We start from the raw sequence: 13,177 nt of genomic DNA, 5'->3' as shown, positions 1-13,177 counted from the left end.
TGTATGTATGTGCTCATTATGAGTGTTTCCTGTGAAACTAGAGGATAAACAAAGCTCTGCCAAGTAAAGATGCAATTCCTTTTGATGCAATCTTTTTTTTCCATAAATATTTGACGTGGAACAAAGTGAAAGATCTTTACTCTGCATTACTTCATTAACATATCATGCATCACCACTTTCAATTATCTCTCTTTCCATTCTCTCTCGCTTTGGAACATTATTTTTCTGTTCCACCAACTCCCTCTCCATCTGCCACCTTAACTCCCTCTTCCTCCCTACGTAGCCTCTTTACCCTCTTTCCTGCCCTTTTCCCCCGAATTTCTTCCTTTTCGGTTGTCGTCGTTACCCTCCTCACCCACCCTCGGCTCCTCGGCCCTCTCCCTCCGTCCTGCCGGCGCTCTTCGTCGCGCCTCTCAACGTGCCGCCCCCTCCCTCGTCTCGCCGCTGCCCCGCAGGTCTCCTCGACACGGTGCTGCACCGCCACTGGCCGAGCGTGCTCCGCACGGTGTGCGGCTGCCAGCTGTCCATCTTCCCGCGCCCGCTGCCCGACAGCGCCGTGCTGCTCGGGGGCAGCGTGGGCCTGCACGGTGACCACATGACGCTCGCCTGCTTCCACGGGGTCAACTTCCGCGCCAAATCCTGGGCCCTCTTCCATCTCGAGGGCCCGAACATCTTCTTCTGCACCGAAGCGCAGGAGATTCACCAGGAGGGTGCGTTTGTAAATGATCGGCCACTTTGTTGGGCTATCGTTTGGGGCCAGGTCGCTTCTGAAAATGTAGCTAATAGCCCAGTGGGCCTTACCTGGTAAGATAAATATTGTTCAGTTTTATTTTTATACTTTTTTAAGTGATTTGTTTTACCTTTCCTATACTTTGCACTCCTATATATATATCATTGCTGAGCCAAGCAGCAAAATGGCATTCATTGAATGTACAATAGATAAGAGTTGATACGTTTCTTGAACGGAGCGAGGTTATAAGAACTTTGAAAGAATGACGATGATGGGAGGGAATTCCCAAGTGGTGCAGCGCGAGTAAAGATGCAGGAAGAGTTATATTGTGATCTGCGTTGTGGCATCACGCAGAGGTCGGGCTGTGGGGTTGTGTTGTTACACTGTTTATGTTTGGGCTGGGTGGTCCCTGTAGTTTTTTTTGTCGTAAAAAAATGATTGGAAATTAGAAAATGTTCCAGGAATTACAGACAATGGAGCGGTTCATGTTGAAAGTGCACCTCATGAAATTAAATGTTGAATGTTTACGATGGCTTTAAAATGTTTCTTTTTGAACTATATCAAATTTCAGCCAACATTATGAACTGTTTATTAAGAATTTTGAGAGGAAGTGGCAGAAGTTTTTATTTTACCCATTCTCAGCACATTTTGTTTGGAGAACTCTGCCTACAGCCAGTATTTTTCAAAATCATACTTATTTACTTCAGTTTCTTGTGGACTCAGGAAAGGGCAACACACAAGGCAGTGTTTGCAGCATCAACTTTAAATGAGGCCAAGGACGATCATTTCTCTACACGGTAGGCAGCGGGAGAGGTACCCAAACCAAAATACCTTCGTATAATTGTGCAATATTGAAATGCGCCCTCTTGGCTGATAGCAGTATTCATTAAATAATTTATTAATATTTTGTATAGGTTTGCTGTGCTCTGCTAAACATCACTGGGTTTCCCAGGGCTCCAAGCTTTTCTGATGGCCCTTACCAATACACCAAGCCAGCCAACGGCATTCGTTTAACAGGCGAAGTTTCTGCTGGTGAAACTCGGTGAAATTGAAAGTGGTCCTGGGTTTGCTTTACTTTACTGAGAGCATTTCTTCACCGGCTCGAACGCCAATGTATTGTTGCTGTTCATTTGTCTCGATCGTGCATCCGCGTCCCTTCTTGCACAGACTCAGCCGAGAAGTTCATGTACATGGCCCAGAACCTGGACTTTGTGCTCGGCAACAACATGATGGTGACGGGCGGGGCGCTGGAGAGTCCCATGGCAACCATCACCAAGGTGACGCGCCGTCGCCACGAGAATGCCCCGCACGGCGTCGCCACGGTCAACGAGTGGTTCAACTACGTGACGGCGATGCGCAACGAAGGTGAGCTGCGTTCAACCACTCTCGGAGAAAATAAAAAATATCGGGGCAGGTGTGTGTGTGTGTGTGCGCGTGCGTGTGCTTTTTTTTGGTTTAGTGAATTAAGCTATAACAGAGCCCCATAGTGCACTTGCCAATAACATCTGGTAGCTCGATAGCATTTAACGAGCCTGACCGCCGATGGGACCCAGAGATCCAGAGTTTGTTTGCTTAAATAAAAGCTGCTGGATAATATTTGTCTGGCAAGCTAATATGCCGATGAACTAAAACACCTTTGATTTATACGTGAAGACCCAAAGCGCAGTTCTGCTTCTATATAACACATAAAAAATGTACAGACAGCTGAAAGCATTGGGTACATTTTTTACTTTTCAACTGGAGGATAAATTAAAATTGTTAAAAGAGTTTAGGTTTTATCCCTGGTGTTCTAAGCTTAATTTTAACCGAAGTTCCTTTGTTTCAAAGTGGAATGGCAGTGATTAATCATTTCCCACATAAAACATTTTGAAATATTAGTTACAGTTTCCCCTGGGAAGGTTTTTTTCACTTTGCTTAACTATTTCCTTGGCTAAATAACTTTTGGACACGTGTATAAATTTCACTTGCATGCATCATTTGTGTATTAATTACTGAATTTTAAAAATGTCTCAGGTGTGGATTAATTATCTCTAATCTTATAACTCCGAGTAATTGATGATTGCATAACTTAAACCTTGATCTCATTTAGCAGTATGTATCTTTACTCTTAGGCAGCACCAGACTATGATGAGCAGCCCCATGGTTTGTCATGCACAAAGCTATCATGAATTATTTTTGGAATATAGTTCGTGATTTCATGAACATCCTGTCTTGGACAGGAAATGAGGCCTAATGTCGATGGTGAATGATGAAGTGCAGATATCGTGTGCTATGCATCTTCAGTGATTGCGCAATATGTGTTTCTGTTTCGTATATTTGGCTGTGTGGATTGTCCTTCCAGCTGCCAGGTGAACTGAAACACAGTCGGCTCGTTGAGCTGCTTCTGCACGTGATGATTTAATTTCTTTGGCTGTGTCCGGCGGTGGGATGGATTTAACAACAGAAATTTTTGCCCATATCATTGCGTGGCCTAAGCCAAGAAAATAATTGTGAATCGCATGATATCACATCCTGCCTGATTGGTGTTCTCGTATCCGTGAGGAACGCATTAGCACCTCCGATTAGCACGGTGGGTTACGTACGGTGTGAAAGAAGTTCTGCATACATACAGCAGGGCAATGAGTGGCCGATTGAACCTAGTACAGCAAGTAGGGCAGCGGGGCCCACTTGTGAGGGAGGGGCTGGCCATTGCCTCCCATTTGTGGCTTTACCCAGGGCATTGGTGCCTCTCTCATAGCCAGCCCTGCTGCGACAAAAGGTCTTCAGGGTTATAGAGCAGATGGGTGGTCTTAACTCCTTTAATTCAGATAGAAATCATGAACAATTAAAAATGTTTAATTGGAATACTGAAAAATGTCAAAATTACTCTGACTTGCCGCAGTTGTAGGAGTGCCGCGGTGGGACCAATTTCTAAAACAGTAATGCCTGTTAATGTGGTACACACATTTTTTTAAGCGTATTATTATGGTAATTATGCCAGTCTACCCTCCATTCCCTAAATGTCTTCGGCAGTAATGTAGCTTTGCACTGTGTTTTTTTATAGAATGCACAGCGATAATGCAAAGCTGTAATAAGCAAATCATTTGGTAAAGCGATTGAAATACATATTCTTGCCAGCTATTCCATTAGTGTTTGATTAAAAAAAAACCTGTCAATCATCAGTGTGGCTTTTTCATGCATGCCGTTGGTCCAAGTAGGTGGCATAAAATTGATGTTTGGCAACAGGGATTTGACTCTAATTAGCCTAAGCATTTTTGAGCAATGTTAATGATGGGTTTATAGTTAAATCAATCGGTAGGCTACTCACTCAGCAGGATTCAGATGAGAGCCCACTGAGAGGAAAGTCTGTCTTACAAGAGGGACCTTGTTTATGATGCAAGGGATACATAATTAATGTTACTAATTTAAACATATAATGATTATTACTTGTAAACTGTGTTGGTCATTTCAGAGCTAGATTATAAACATGTAAGGCAACACAAAAAATATGAGTTTAAAACTTAACTTTTTTGCTAAAAATATAAATAAATGGAAGCCAACACATAAAACGATGCCCGGATGACCGCAGACACAATGAACCCATGCCCAGAGAAGGACTTGCACAGGGCAGGTCTCTTCACCCACGGATGAACAACGCCACCAAGCCGGATGAATCTGCAGGCAGTGATTTGCTTAGGCTGATTTCTCACGCCACACTTGCAGCAGTGGCAGAATACTTCAGAGTTTGAATAATGCCACTTCGCAAATCCGTCTCAACTACTCCACCCGCCACTTTCCCGGGGAGAGCTTGGCGAGCCTCGACGGAAGAGCCACGATTCTGTCCCCCCCCCCCCCACCCGTCTCGCCCGGTAGAGCTGAACCTGCTGCGCAACGTGGATGGGAACGCGACGGAGGGCGGCGCAGCCCAACGCAGTGCCAGCCTGTCTGGCGGGCCGCGCGGCGCGCCCAGCTACAACCACGAGACGGAGACCATCTTCGCTCTGCCGCGCACGCAGCTACTCTTCAAGTCGGCCCAGCTGCAGGAGTCGGAGAGACCGTCCCTCCAGGGTGCGCTTGAGCGAATGTCGTCTGACAGCGTCGGCAAGTTTGTTTCTGTGCACTCGCGCGCTTGTGGGGAAAAGCTATGCTCCGTTCCCCAGGCTTCTTCGTCAGTGGCGAGTTATATCTGAACCGTTTCGGGGCCTGTCCCCTAGCTCAACTCGGCGTTAATGAGAACCTGCTGCAATGTGCAAACATCAGTACTGGGAATGCAAAAGTGGCTGGGGGTGGCCCTGACAATACCACCTGCCTCCATAGGCTCCCACTAACAGCACTTTCTCCAACGGTCTATTTTGACTTACATGGGGTTATTTTGCTATTGTATAGTTATTGAACTGCTTTAAGCCTGGAAATATTGGTTAGCTCCTGACATTGCATAACCTCAGTGATAATTGGTGTCAGAACCTTATCCTAACCTCAACGAGGTTCACCCCGATTAAAATCCATTTCCGAGTTGGGGGACAAAGATGACCTGATGCGGCACCAGCCATATGACCATCATTAAGCACAATACCATGGCCAGGTGTTACATTTTGTGGCCAACAGTAAAACTTGGTTCAACGAGGTCATAGCGCGCATTGATTTTGCCACTAAGCCATCTCTCCCCATAAGTTCCTAACCACACACTTGCCTCTGCGGTTTTTCTGCAGGTAAAGATGCAAAAGTTATTTTCAGAGAACATTAGCATCAAAATGACGAACAAAATATGTATCCATATAGTCACCTTATATTAAAATACACCTCTTCCACTGGCCCACGTGCTCTCTAATGCCAGCAGCATGGAGGTCTTGGTTTGTTCTTAAGCCGTAACTGAACTACTGCCTTCACGGTCCTGTCACTGTTGAACCACCATATACACAGAGCTCCTTTCAGCGGTTAGACTTTAAACAGATGAGAGTCTGGAGGAGCTACGTCTGGGCTCTATACCCGATGTTCCAGAACATTCCATCCGAGCTTTCCCAACAATTATATTGTGGCACCTGAAGAGTGTGGGCGTCTATTATCGCGCTGACATGGCATTTGCAACAAATCCCAGGCTATTGTTTTGTTCCCCAACAAGTCATATATATGTGAAGCACTTGAGACAGTGTTTTGCTATTTTTTTGAAAGGCAACTTTTCCTCTGTATATCCCAAAATAAAATGTTTCGTCGCTACCCTTCTAGAATAAGGTTGCGACTAGAATTTGTATTTCTTTACTGAAGAAAGCTGGGTGTTTCCTTTTGGTGCTCTTGGCACTCACTCTCGAGCTCCGAATGATGAACACAACGTTCATCAGCGGTGACGATGTAAGCCAGAGATGCTTTGTCTTCACGGAGGAATTTTGCTGATAAGGCACAACGAGCACACATTCTATTCACATGTTGGTCTTCCGTTAGATTTTTTGCCACTCAGCGGGCACATGCTTTCCCCAAAATTCATCTTGTCACGGGTTATTAAATGAACTGTTCCCACACTTATCACCATATCCAGTGATCTATGCTCAATTCCCACTCTCCAGTCATCTAAAATCAACCCCTCGTCATGAGCAAGTTTGGGTAGAGTTAAAGCATTGACTGACTGACCATGCTTATGTCCTGATTACAGCCGTTCCACCCATTTGTAAACATTTGCACTCATGAAGTTGTTGCCATATTTGGAGCTTCAAAATGTGTAATACATTTCGCTGGTCTTTCCAGCCTGAGGGCATAAACACAAATTAACAACTCACTGCTCTTCTAATGTGTAGTTGTGCAACGGCGCTGCTCTCATTGATCACGTGACACGTTTGTCTGGCATCTCGCAGCACAATCTGGAGTAGATATTGTTGCACATGAGCAATAGTATCATACCGTGGGAAAATGTTATTGAAATATCACTAACATTGGTGAGAGAACAATTTTCTCCTTGATATAGTGCATGCATAAATATATAGCAGAAGACCTCGGGCCAGATGTTTGTACACTGCACTGTCTTAACAGACCTTGGTGGTTGGATGTAGACATTGCAAACAAGTGTAGGATCTAACGCAGGGGAAGAAGCAATTGAGATGTTGGTAACATCAGCCGTTACGGTCATAATGACCTCTTATCCTTGACCCTGACATTAGTATGCCATTTCATGACAGTTTTACTGCCAACTTTGTACAATTATCCATAAAAAAACTATAGAGTGTTTTGAATGCTCATTGCAGCTACACCCGTTCCCTTTCTTTACTCAGCTGGGAAAGATTCCGGTGGGCCAAACCGCTGCAGGGTGGTGCTTCGAGTATGAACGATGATTGGTCTTATACAATATTGTCTGCTGGGCCAAGAAAGGGCATGGTATGAGGAACAATTAAAAGCTCCTCTGGGCACCGTAAAATGAGACAATGCTTGATGTAGATGCGTCGAGGGCGGGCGGGCGGGCAGGCAGGCAGGCACTTCATTGATTCACTTCTTAAGTTGGGGCTGGAACGTAAAAAAGTGTTTTTCTTCGGCAAAAAAGAGGCAGGATGACTTAATAATTTCCATTTAAATAGTAATGTATATGGTAATTCCAAAATAATAAAAAAACACCAAATAAATCTGTGAACGGTCCCACGTGGTTTCCTTGAAATTTTTGTAAAATTTTACTTTATGTGGTTTTTGTCCAGGCAAAGCCGTTCTTTTTTTAATTAAAACCACGATCTGCAAACGAGCATGCTCCCAAGTTTCACGTATCTTGGATTTAATAGTGAGCGTACAAGCAGGCTTCTCTAACTCAAATAAACAAGAAACGTTACCAAATGAGTGCGTGCTATTATGGGAAAATACTCAGAGTGTGATGTAAATCACAGTGACATTAAGTGCTTTTCTACAATGTGTATTTCACAATAATATCATTAGAGAGAGACAGTTCATTATTGAGATTTTCAGATTCAAAGTGGATTATTGTTGCAAAACTGTGTTCTATTTAGGCACGAAACTATGATCCTCTTAATGTTGAGTAATGACCAAATTATAGTTTTTCTTCGCGTTGGCAGTAAGGAAAGCATCGAGGATGGAAAAGTTTCATTTCATGACTTTGCTCAGTCCGTTCACGCAAGGAGATGGGGCAGAAAACATCATCACTCCGTTTCCTCGGCCAAATTTACGTCTCCGTGTTTTTCCGAATCGCTTTGTAAAAGGGCAGCGTTGTGGAATAGGCCACGTATTCATGGTCGGCTGTATTTTTCCATTTCGTGCACAATTCTTCCGGCGAATAATAGAGAAAATGTAATTTTTTTGGGAATGTGGGGTTGGGAAATGAAATACGGTCTGCTAGAATGTTGTGTTGATCGGCACAGTTGGGTTTCTTGTTGAGCATTGGGCCCCAATCTGCAACTGCAGGCACAGCGTTTACACGATCAACACCAACACCAACCCGTGTTAAAGCACACCCCGCTGCGTCCAGTTGTGTTTTCTTAATCTTACTTCTCCAACACTGCTAACATTAAACCTCATTATGATTCATTGTAAATAGCTTAGGCTAAGTGAGCCAAACAAAAGCACCCAAGAGAAAACAGACGGGATTCTATTAAGAGTCACAAGGTATGAGACAGCTAGGACAGAACGGAGATTCTTGCACATGCCAGGGCTTAAAAACTAAAGAAATTATATGTTTTAGATTGCGTGGGATATTAACTTTCTGTGCCTTATCGCAGGAGCATAAAAATATCCTAATTTTGTCGCAGCATTTGGGTCAGAGCAGATCCCTCGAGGAATCAAGTCGGTTTTGACTGAGCATTATCTCGCCTAGCCCACACATTTTTAGTTAATGGAATGCATGCTGGGTTTTACCTAAATAGGAAATAACAGAAACATGTTTATTTAATGTTGTACATTTGGAATTCTGAAGATGTCTGTGGTATCGCAGAAGAAAAAGAAAATATGTTTAATTCAATTGTAAATTTTCATATGGAACGTATAATGAATATTTTTTTCGTGGATTTAATTTCGTTTACGAACGGTTTCTATTTCACAAAGTGCCGTGTCTGTGACTGCCGCAGGCAAAGCAGACGGAGTAATACCGTTTTCACGACCAGTTCTAAGCGGGCTGGAGCCATTCCAGGCTAGTGCTGTGCCACGGGCCTACCTGTTTTCTTGATTTGAGTGGACTTGTCGTACAAACAGCTGTGCTCAGCAATACAGCTTTTCCACTGGCACAAGCTAGTTCGGTCAGAGCAGAGCCCTCACGGTACGGGTAGTTTTCCCACTGGCTATTTGTCGAGCCGAGCCGGAACCGAGCCCACGCTGTGCTTGTCTCGCAAGCCGTTTGAGTCTGGCTCGGGACCAGGCAGGGCCATAGGCGGGGTTCATGATCATTTTGTTTCGTGCTCTGCGTCAGTCGGTGCACTTTAACGTCTGGTGCTGATGTCACATTGGTTGCGTGTGATGCCAGCAACACAACTTGGGTTCTGCAGTAGAAAAACAACTGCTGCTCACGAGAGCCGTGCCGTGCCAGCACTGTACGGCCCTGGCGTGGCTCAGTTGTCTAGTTGAAAAGAGGTACGAGTGAAATAACCCCAGGCACCGAGGCTGCCTGATGACACTAATGGTCACTGTTGTGTGGCCTTGACGGTACCACCTCATTTAGTCATTGAGCAGTGTTATTTGAAAAGCAAGACATTAGTAGTTTTGCACAAAAATTTGATGTTTAACGAATGCTATACCACCTAATTGTTGCATTTAATCGTGATTTGAAGATTTTTTTTTATATCTACGGAGTGTTACTCACCTGGTCTTGCTTACATCGCTACTCAATGAACGTGCACCCTCCCAGAGTCTTCACTCAGCTGCCATGGGCAGGGAGAATGAACAGGGTTGAAGTCAGGAGGCAGTGGTGACAGAAAGGATGTCACCGCATCGTGGATGACAGCACGAAGCAGCCCAGTTGTGGCTCTGACATGCCTCTGACATACTTAAAGCTGGTTGTGGAAAGTCAAGTTTAATCAACAGCCTCCTCTGAATTCGACGTGTCTTTCTTTTGCACCCCCCGCGTTTTTTTATATTCAGAAGCATCACGGAAGCCGAAGGTGGAGTGCAGCGTTGTGACGGAGTTCCGCGACCACATCTGCGTGACGATGGACGCCGAGCTCATCATGTTCCTGCACGACCTCGTCTCCGCTTACCTCAAGGAGAAGGAGAAAGGTAGCACGGCCGTCTTACCCGGCGTCTTGCCCTGAGACCGGGAGTCTCATCGCACCTTGCGCAGACCAGCGCCGCCCATGTTAGAAAATAAGCCGTGGAAGGTGGTGTCCCGCAGGACCAGCTCTGAGATCTCTTAAAGTGATCCCTTGCCCACACCGCGCGCATTGCACTCTGCCACGTGCTGTGGTGTTCTGTGGCCACATGCTGCTCAAACCGATGTTCTGGTTTTTTTTTTCTCGGAGCGAGATCTATCGTCAAGTTAAACACGTTGTTTGGTGGACTTTGTGTTCAGTCACAAGTGACTCGGCTGAGAACATCGACTCCCTGGGATGCTTCCGAGATTTGAACCCAGGGGCTGAGTGATGCCGTTTCGGCTCTCCGTGACCCACCCAGCCACCGTCGTTGCCAGGGATGGACGTACAGTTTAGAGAAGAAACGGCAGCGACTCGAGGCAAAGGGACCAGAATCCCTTTTGCCAGATAAAGTAATTTGTTAATGAAACTCGCAATGCTTTGTTGTTAGACTATCAGCAATATGTAAATCAGTTTGCATGGTTTCATCATTCAGTGTGAGGGTAATGGTGTTATATTTTAAATGTGTGTGCACCATAGCTGCTCTATATAACAGTTAGTGTGCTTTCCATTGGCAAGAGGGGTGCGCACGCTGGTGAAGACTTAGTGGGACAGCCTTAAAATCCATAGTTTCTATATGAGGTTTTTTTTCTAACTGTGGCGTTTGGAAATGTGAGTGTCTATGAGCTGTCCGTTGATTTTAAAGTGAGTCATATTGCATCGGACTTTACTGCACCGTATTCAAAGCTCTGCGAGATTTGACCCACCCGAGTTATGATTAATTTTGAATATACTTATGAAAACAGTAGCATTCCTCATAGGATGGCCCAGCTAATATATTTTTGTGCAAAAAAAAATGCCTTCGTATCTCATCACATGTAATTTTAAAAGTGTCCATCACTCGTGGTCATTTGTTCATTCTTCACACTTATGCTTTGCAACTCTCTTAAATGAACACCTCTGCGTCACATCCCACATTACTCGCGTGTTAAGCTGCACCTAAATATCCGTGCTAATTCGGTTCCCGCCGAAATCGCCGTGAGATGCTTCAAGTGTTCGTAAGTGCAAAAAGGTTTATGGCCACCTCCATAAAAAAAACATTCCGAAAGTATATTTTGAAAACATATCACAGATAAGGGTGGCATGCGTGGTAATTAGCACACACCCGAGGTACGTGGTGGTACATTGGTTAGCACGCTGCGCTGTGAACCTGGCGTCATTCCTGGCCATGGCCTTCGTCAGCTGCGGCTACGATCTGCACCTGCCCTGCTCGCCATCCTCCTCTACAGCAGCTCGACACGGCTTTTATGCGACTTAATAGAGCAGTCGATTTACAAAAGGCTTTTAAATGATTCTCATCATTCTTATTGTTATTGTCACAGGTGAACATCGTGAGAGAAACGTTCCGCTTCTTGGCGAAATGGCCAAAACCATATTGCCTTGTCATCTCTGTTGGCGATGACGTATCGAAACTTTTCGCCAAAAATCGGACAAAGGGGAACGTTTGTCAACGCGAGAATTGGTCCCACTAGATTGGCTTGACATGAGGAGTAACTCTCTGGAAAACGCTCACAAATCAGCAACATACCTTGCGGTTGTTCTCCACTTAAGAGTTTTGAGATATGTCTGTTCCAAATGCATTGATTCCCGAGTCCTGAAAACTTGCAGCCAATACTGCACCAGGTAATAGACTGTGGAGAATAGCGGGGAGTTTGTGCCAGGAGGCCGATTGCCATTCCGTCAAAGCAGCAGATCATTAATTCACAACAGAGCAGCACAGCAAAAAGGTCTGACGCGGTACGAGACCTCATTTCCGCACTGGCACCACATCCGCATTGTTTATGCGAGCAATGAGGGCATTATCATAAATCCCAGCACCACTAGGTAAGACCATAGCCTAAGTGGTTATTAAAAAGTGTGGAGATGCCTTTAAGCATCTTACATTTTTTGCTCCATGCATGTTAAAATTCAAACTCTTGAGGGCCATTTATTTTGTGTTCTGGTTACGAATGCTTTGATGACCTTTTTGAATGAACATTTCGCGAGAGTTTTGGTCGTTGCGCAGCAGATTTTTTGTGGACGTGTGACATTTACTTTCTCGATCCAAATATATACAGACGTGCACAAATCTACGCATGTACATAAATACACACACACACACTCATACTCCTGTCCACATTTATACGGTGCGCAGGCAACCTCCATTCCACTTAGCCTTATAGGCTATTCTTCACAGTTTATTACCTAGCCCTATAAACTGCCTTTAGTGAGTACTCGTTAGAACAGTTCAACACCCTTGTAAGAGGGTTGTGTGGTCAGCACCGCTCATGCCAAGCCACCTTTAATTTCCCAGTGCTCATGTTGACCACATCGTTGTAACGTGTATGGAATCTAGGGGAGTCCCTTGGCTATGTACTTTGCACTCCTATTGTGTTTTTGTATCGTTTGTTGTAACTTTATTACCCGCCCCTACTGGACATCTGCAGAAAAAAACAGCTTTGCAGCTCATCGGATTCCTTCTGCCGTCTAAATAACGATTCTGATTCTGTGTATGAATTGGCCACTGCAAGGTGACGAGCCGGTAATCACTCCAATATCAACCTCCATAATACAACGGCAAAGACCCCTGTTGTGGACGTACTTTTGTGCCCCTGGGAATCAAGCTTGTGTCGCCAGGATCATAGTGACTTGCACGCCCCACGATGCCACCGCTACAGTTACACAGATGCACACTGCACTCGCTCGCTCACAGGGTGACTAAGGATGCTACCGCTACAGTTACACAGATGCACACTGCACTCGCTCACACACGAGTGACTAAGGATGCCACCGCTACACTTACACAGATGCACACTGCACTCGCTCGCTCACGGGTGACTAACGATGCCACCGCTACAGTTAAACAAATGCACACTGCACGCACTCACACATGGGTGACTAAGGATGCCACCTCTACAGTTACACATATGCACACTGCACGTGCTGGCTCACGGGTGACTAAGGATGCCACCTCTACAGTTACACAGATGCACACTGCACGCACTCACACATGGGTGACTAAGGATGCCACCTCTACAGTTACACAGATGCACACTGCACGTGCTCACACACGGGCGACTAAGGATGCCACCTCTACAGTTACACAGATGCACACTGCACGCGCTCACACACGGGTGACTAAGGATGCCACCGCTACAGTTACACAGATGCA

The 13,177-nt window shown here is 45.2% G+C and overlaps 1 protein-coding gene across 1 annotated transcript in view; it reads left to right on the top strand.

Annotated features, from left to right (window-relative positions):
* BLTP1 (bridge-like lipid transfer protein family member 1) overlaps nucleotides 1-13,177 on the top strand; it is a 132,948-nt gene that overhangs the window by 104,900 nt on the left and 14,871 nt on the right. The window contains 4 exon segments of the mRNA XM_061564167.1: nucleotides 456-710; nucleotides 1,898-2,095; nucleotides 4,583-4,777; nucleotides 9,761-9,895. Of these exon segments, the coding sequence (XP_061420151.1) occupies nucleotides 456-710; nucleotides 1,898-2,095; nucleotides 4,583-4,777; nucleotides 9,761-9,895 (783 nt within the window).

The sequence above is a fragment of the Lethenteron reissneri genome, chromosome 32 (genome assembly GCF_015708825.2).
Source record: "Lethenteron reissneri isolate LAM-NWPU_2019-01 chromosome 32, ASM1570882v1, whole genome shotgun sequence".
Classification (NCBI taxonomy): domain Eukaryota; kingdom Metazoa; phylum Chordata; class Hyperoartia; order Petromyzontiformes; family Petromyzontidae; genus Lethenteron; species Lethenteron reissneri.
The sequence above is the reverse complement of the archived record's forward strand: the minus strand, read 5'-3'. Positions and strand labels throughout refer to the sequence as shown.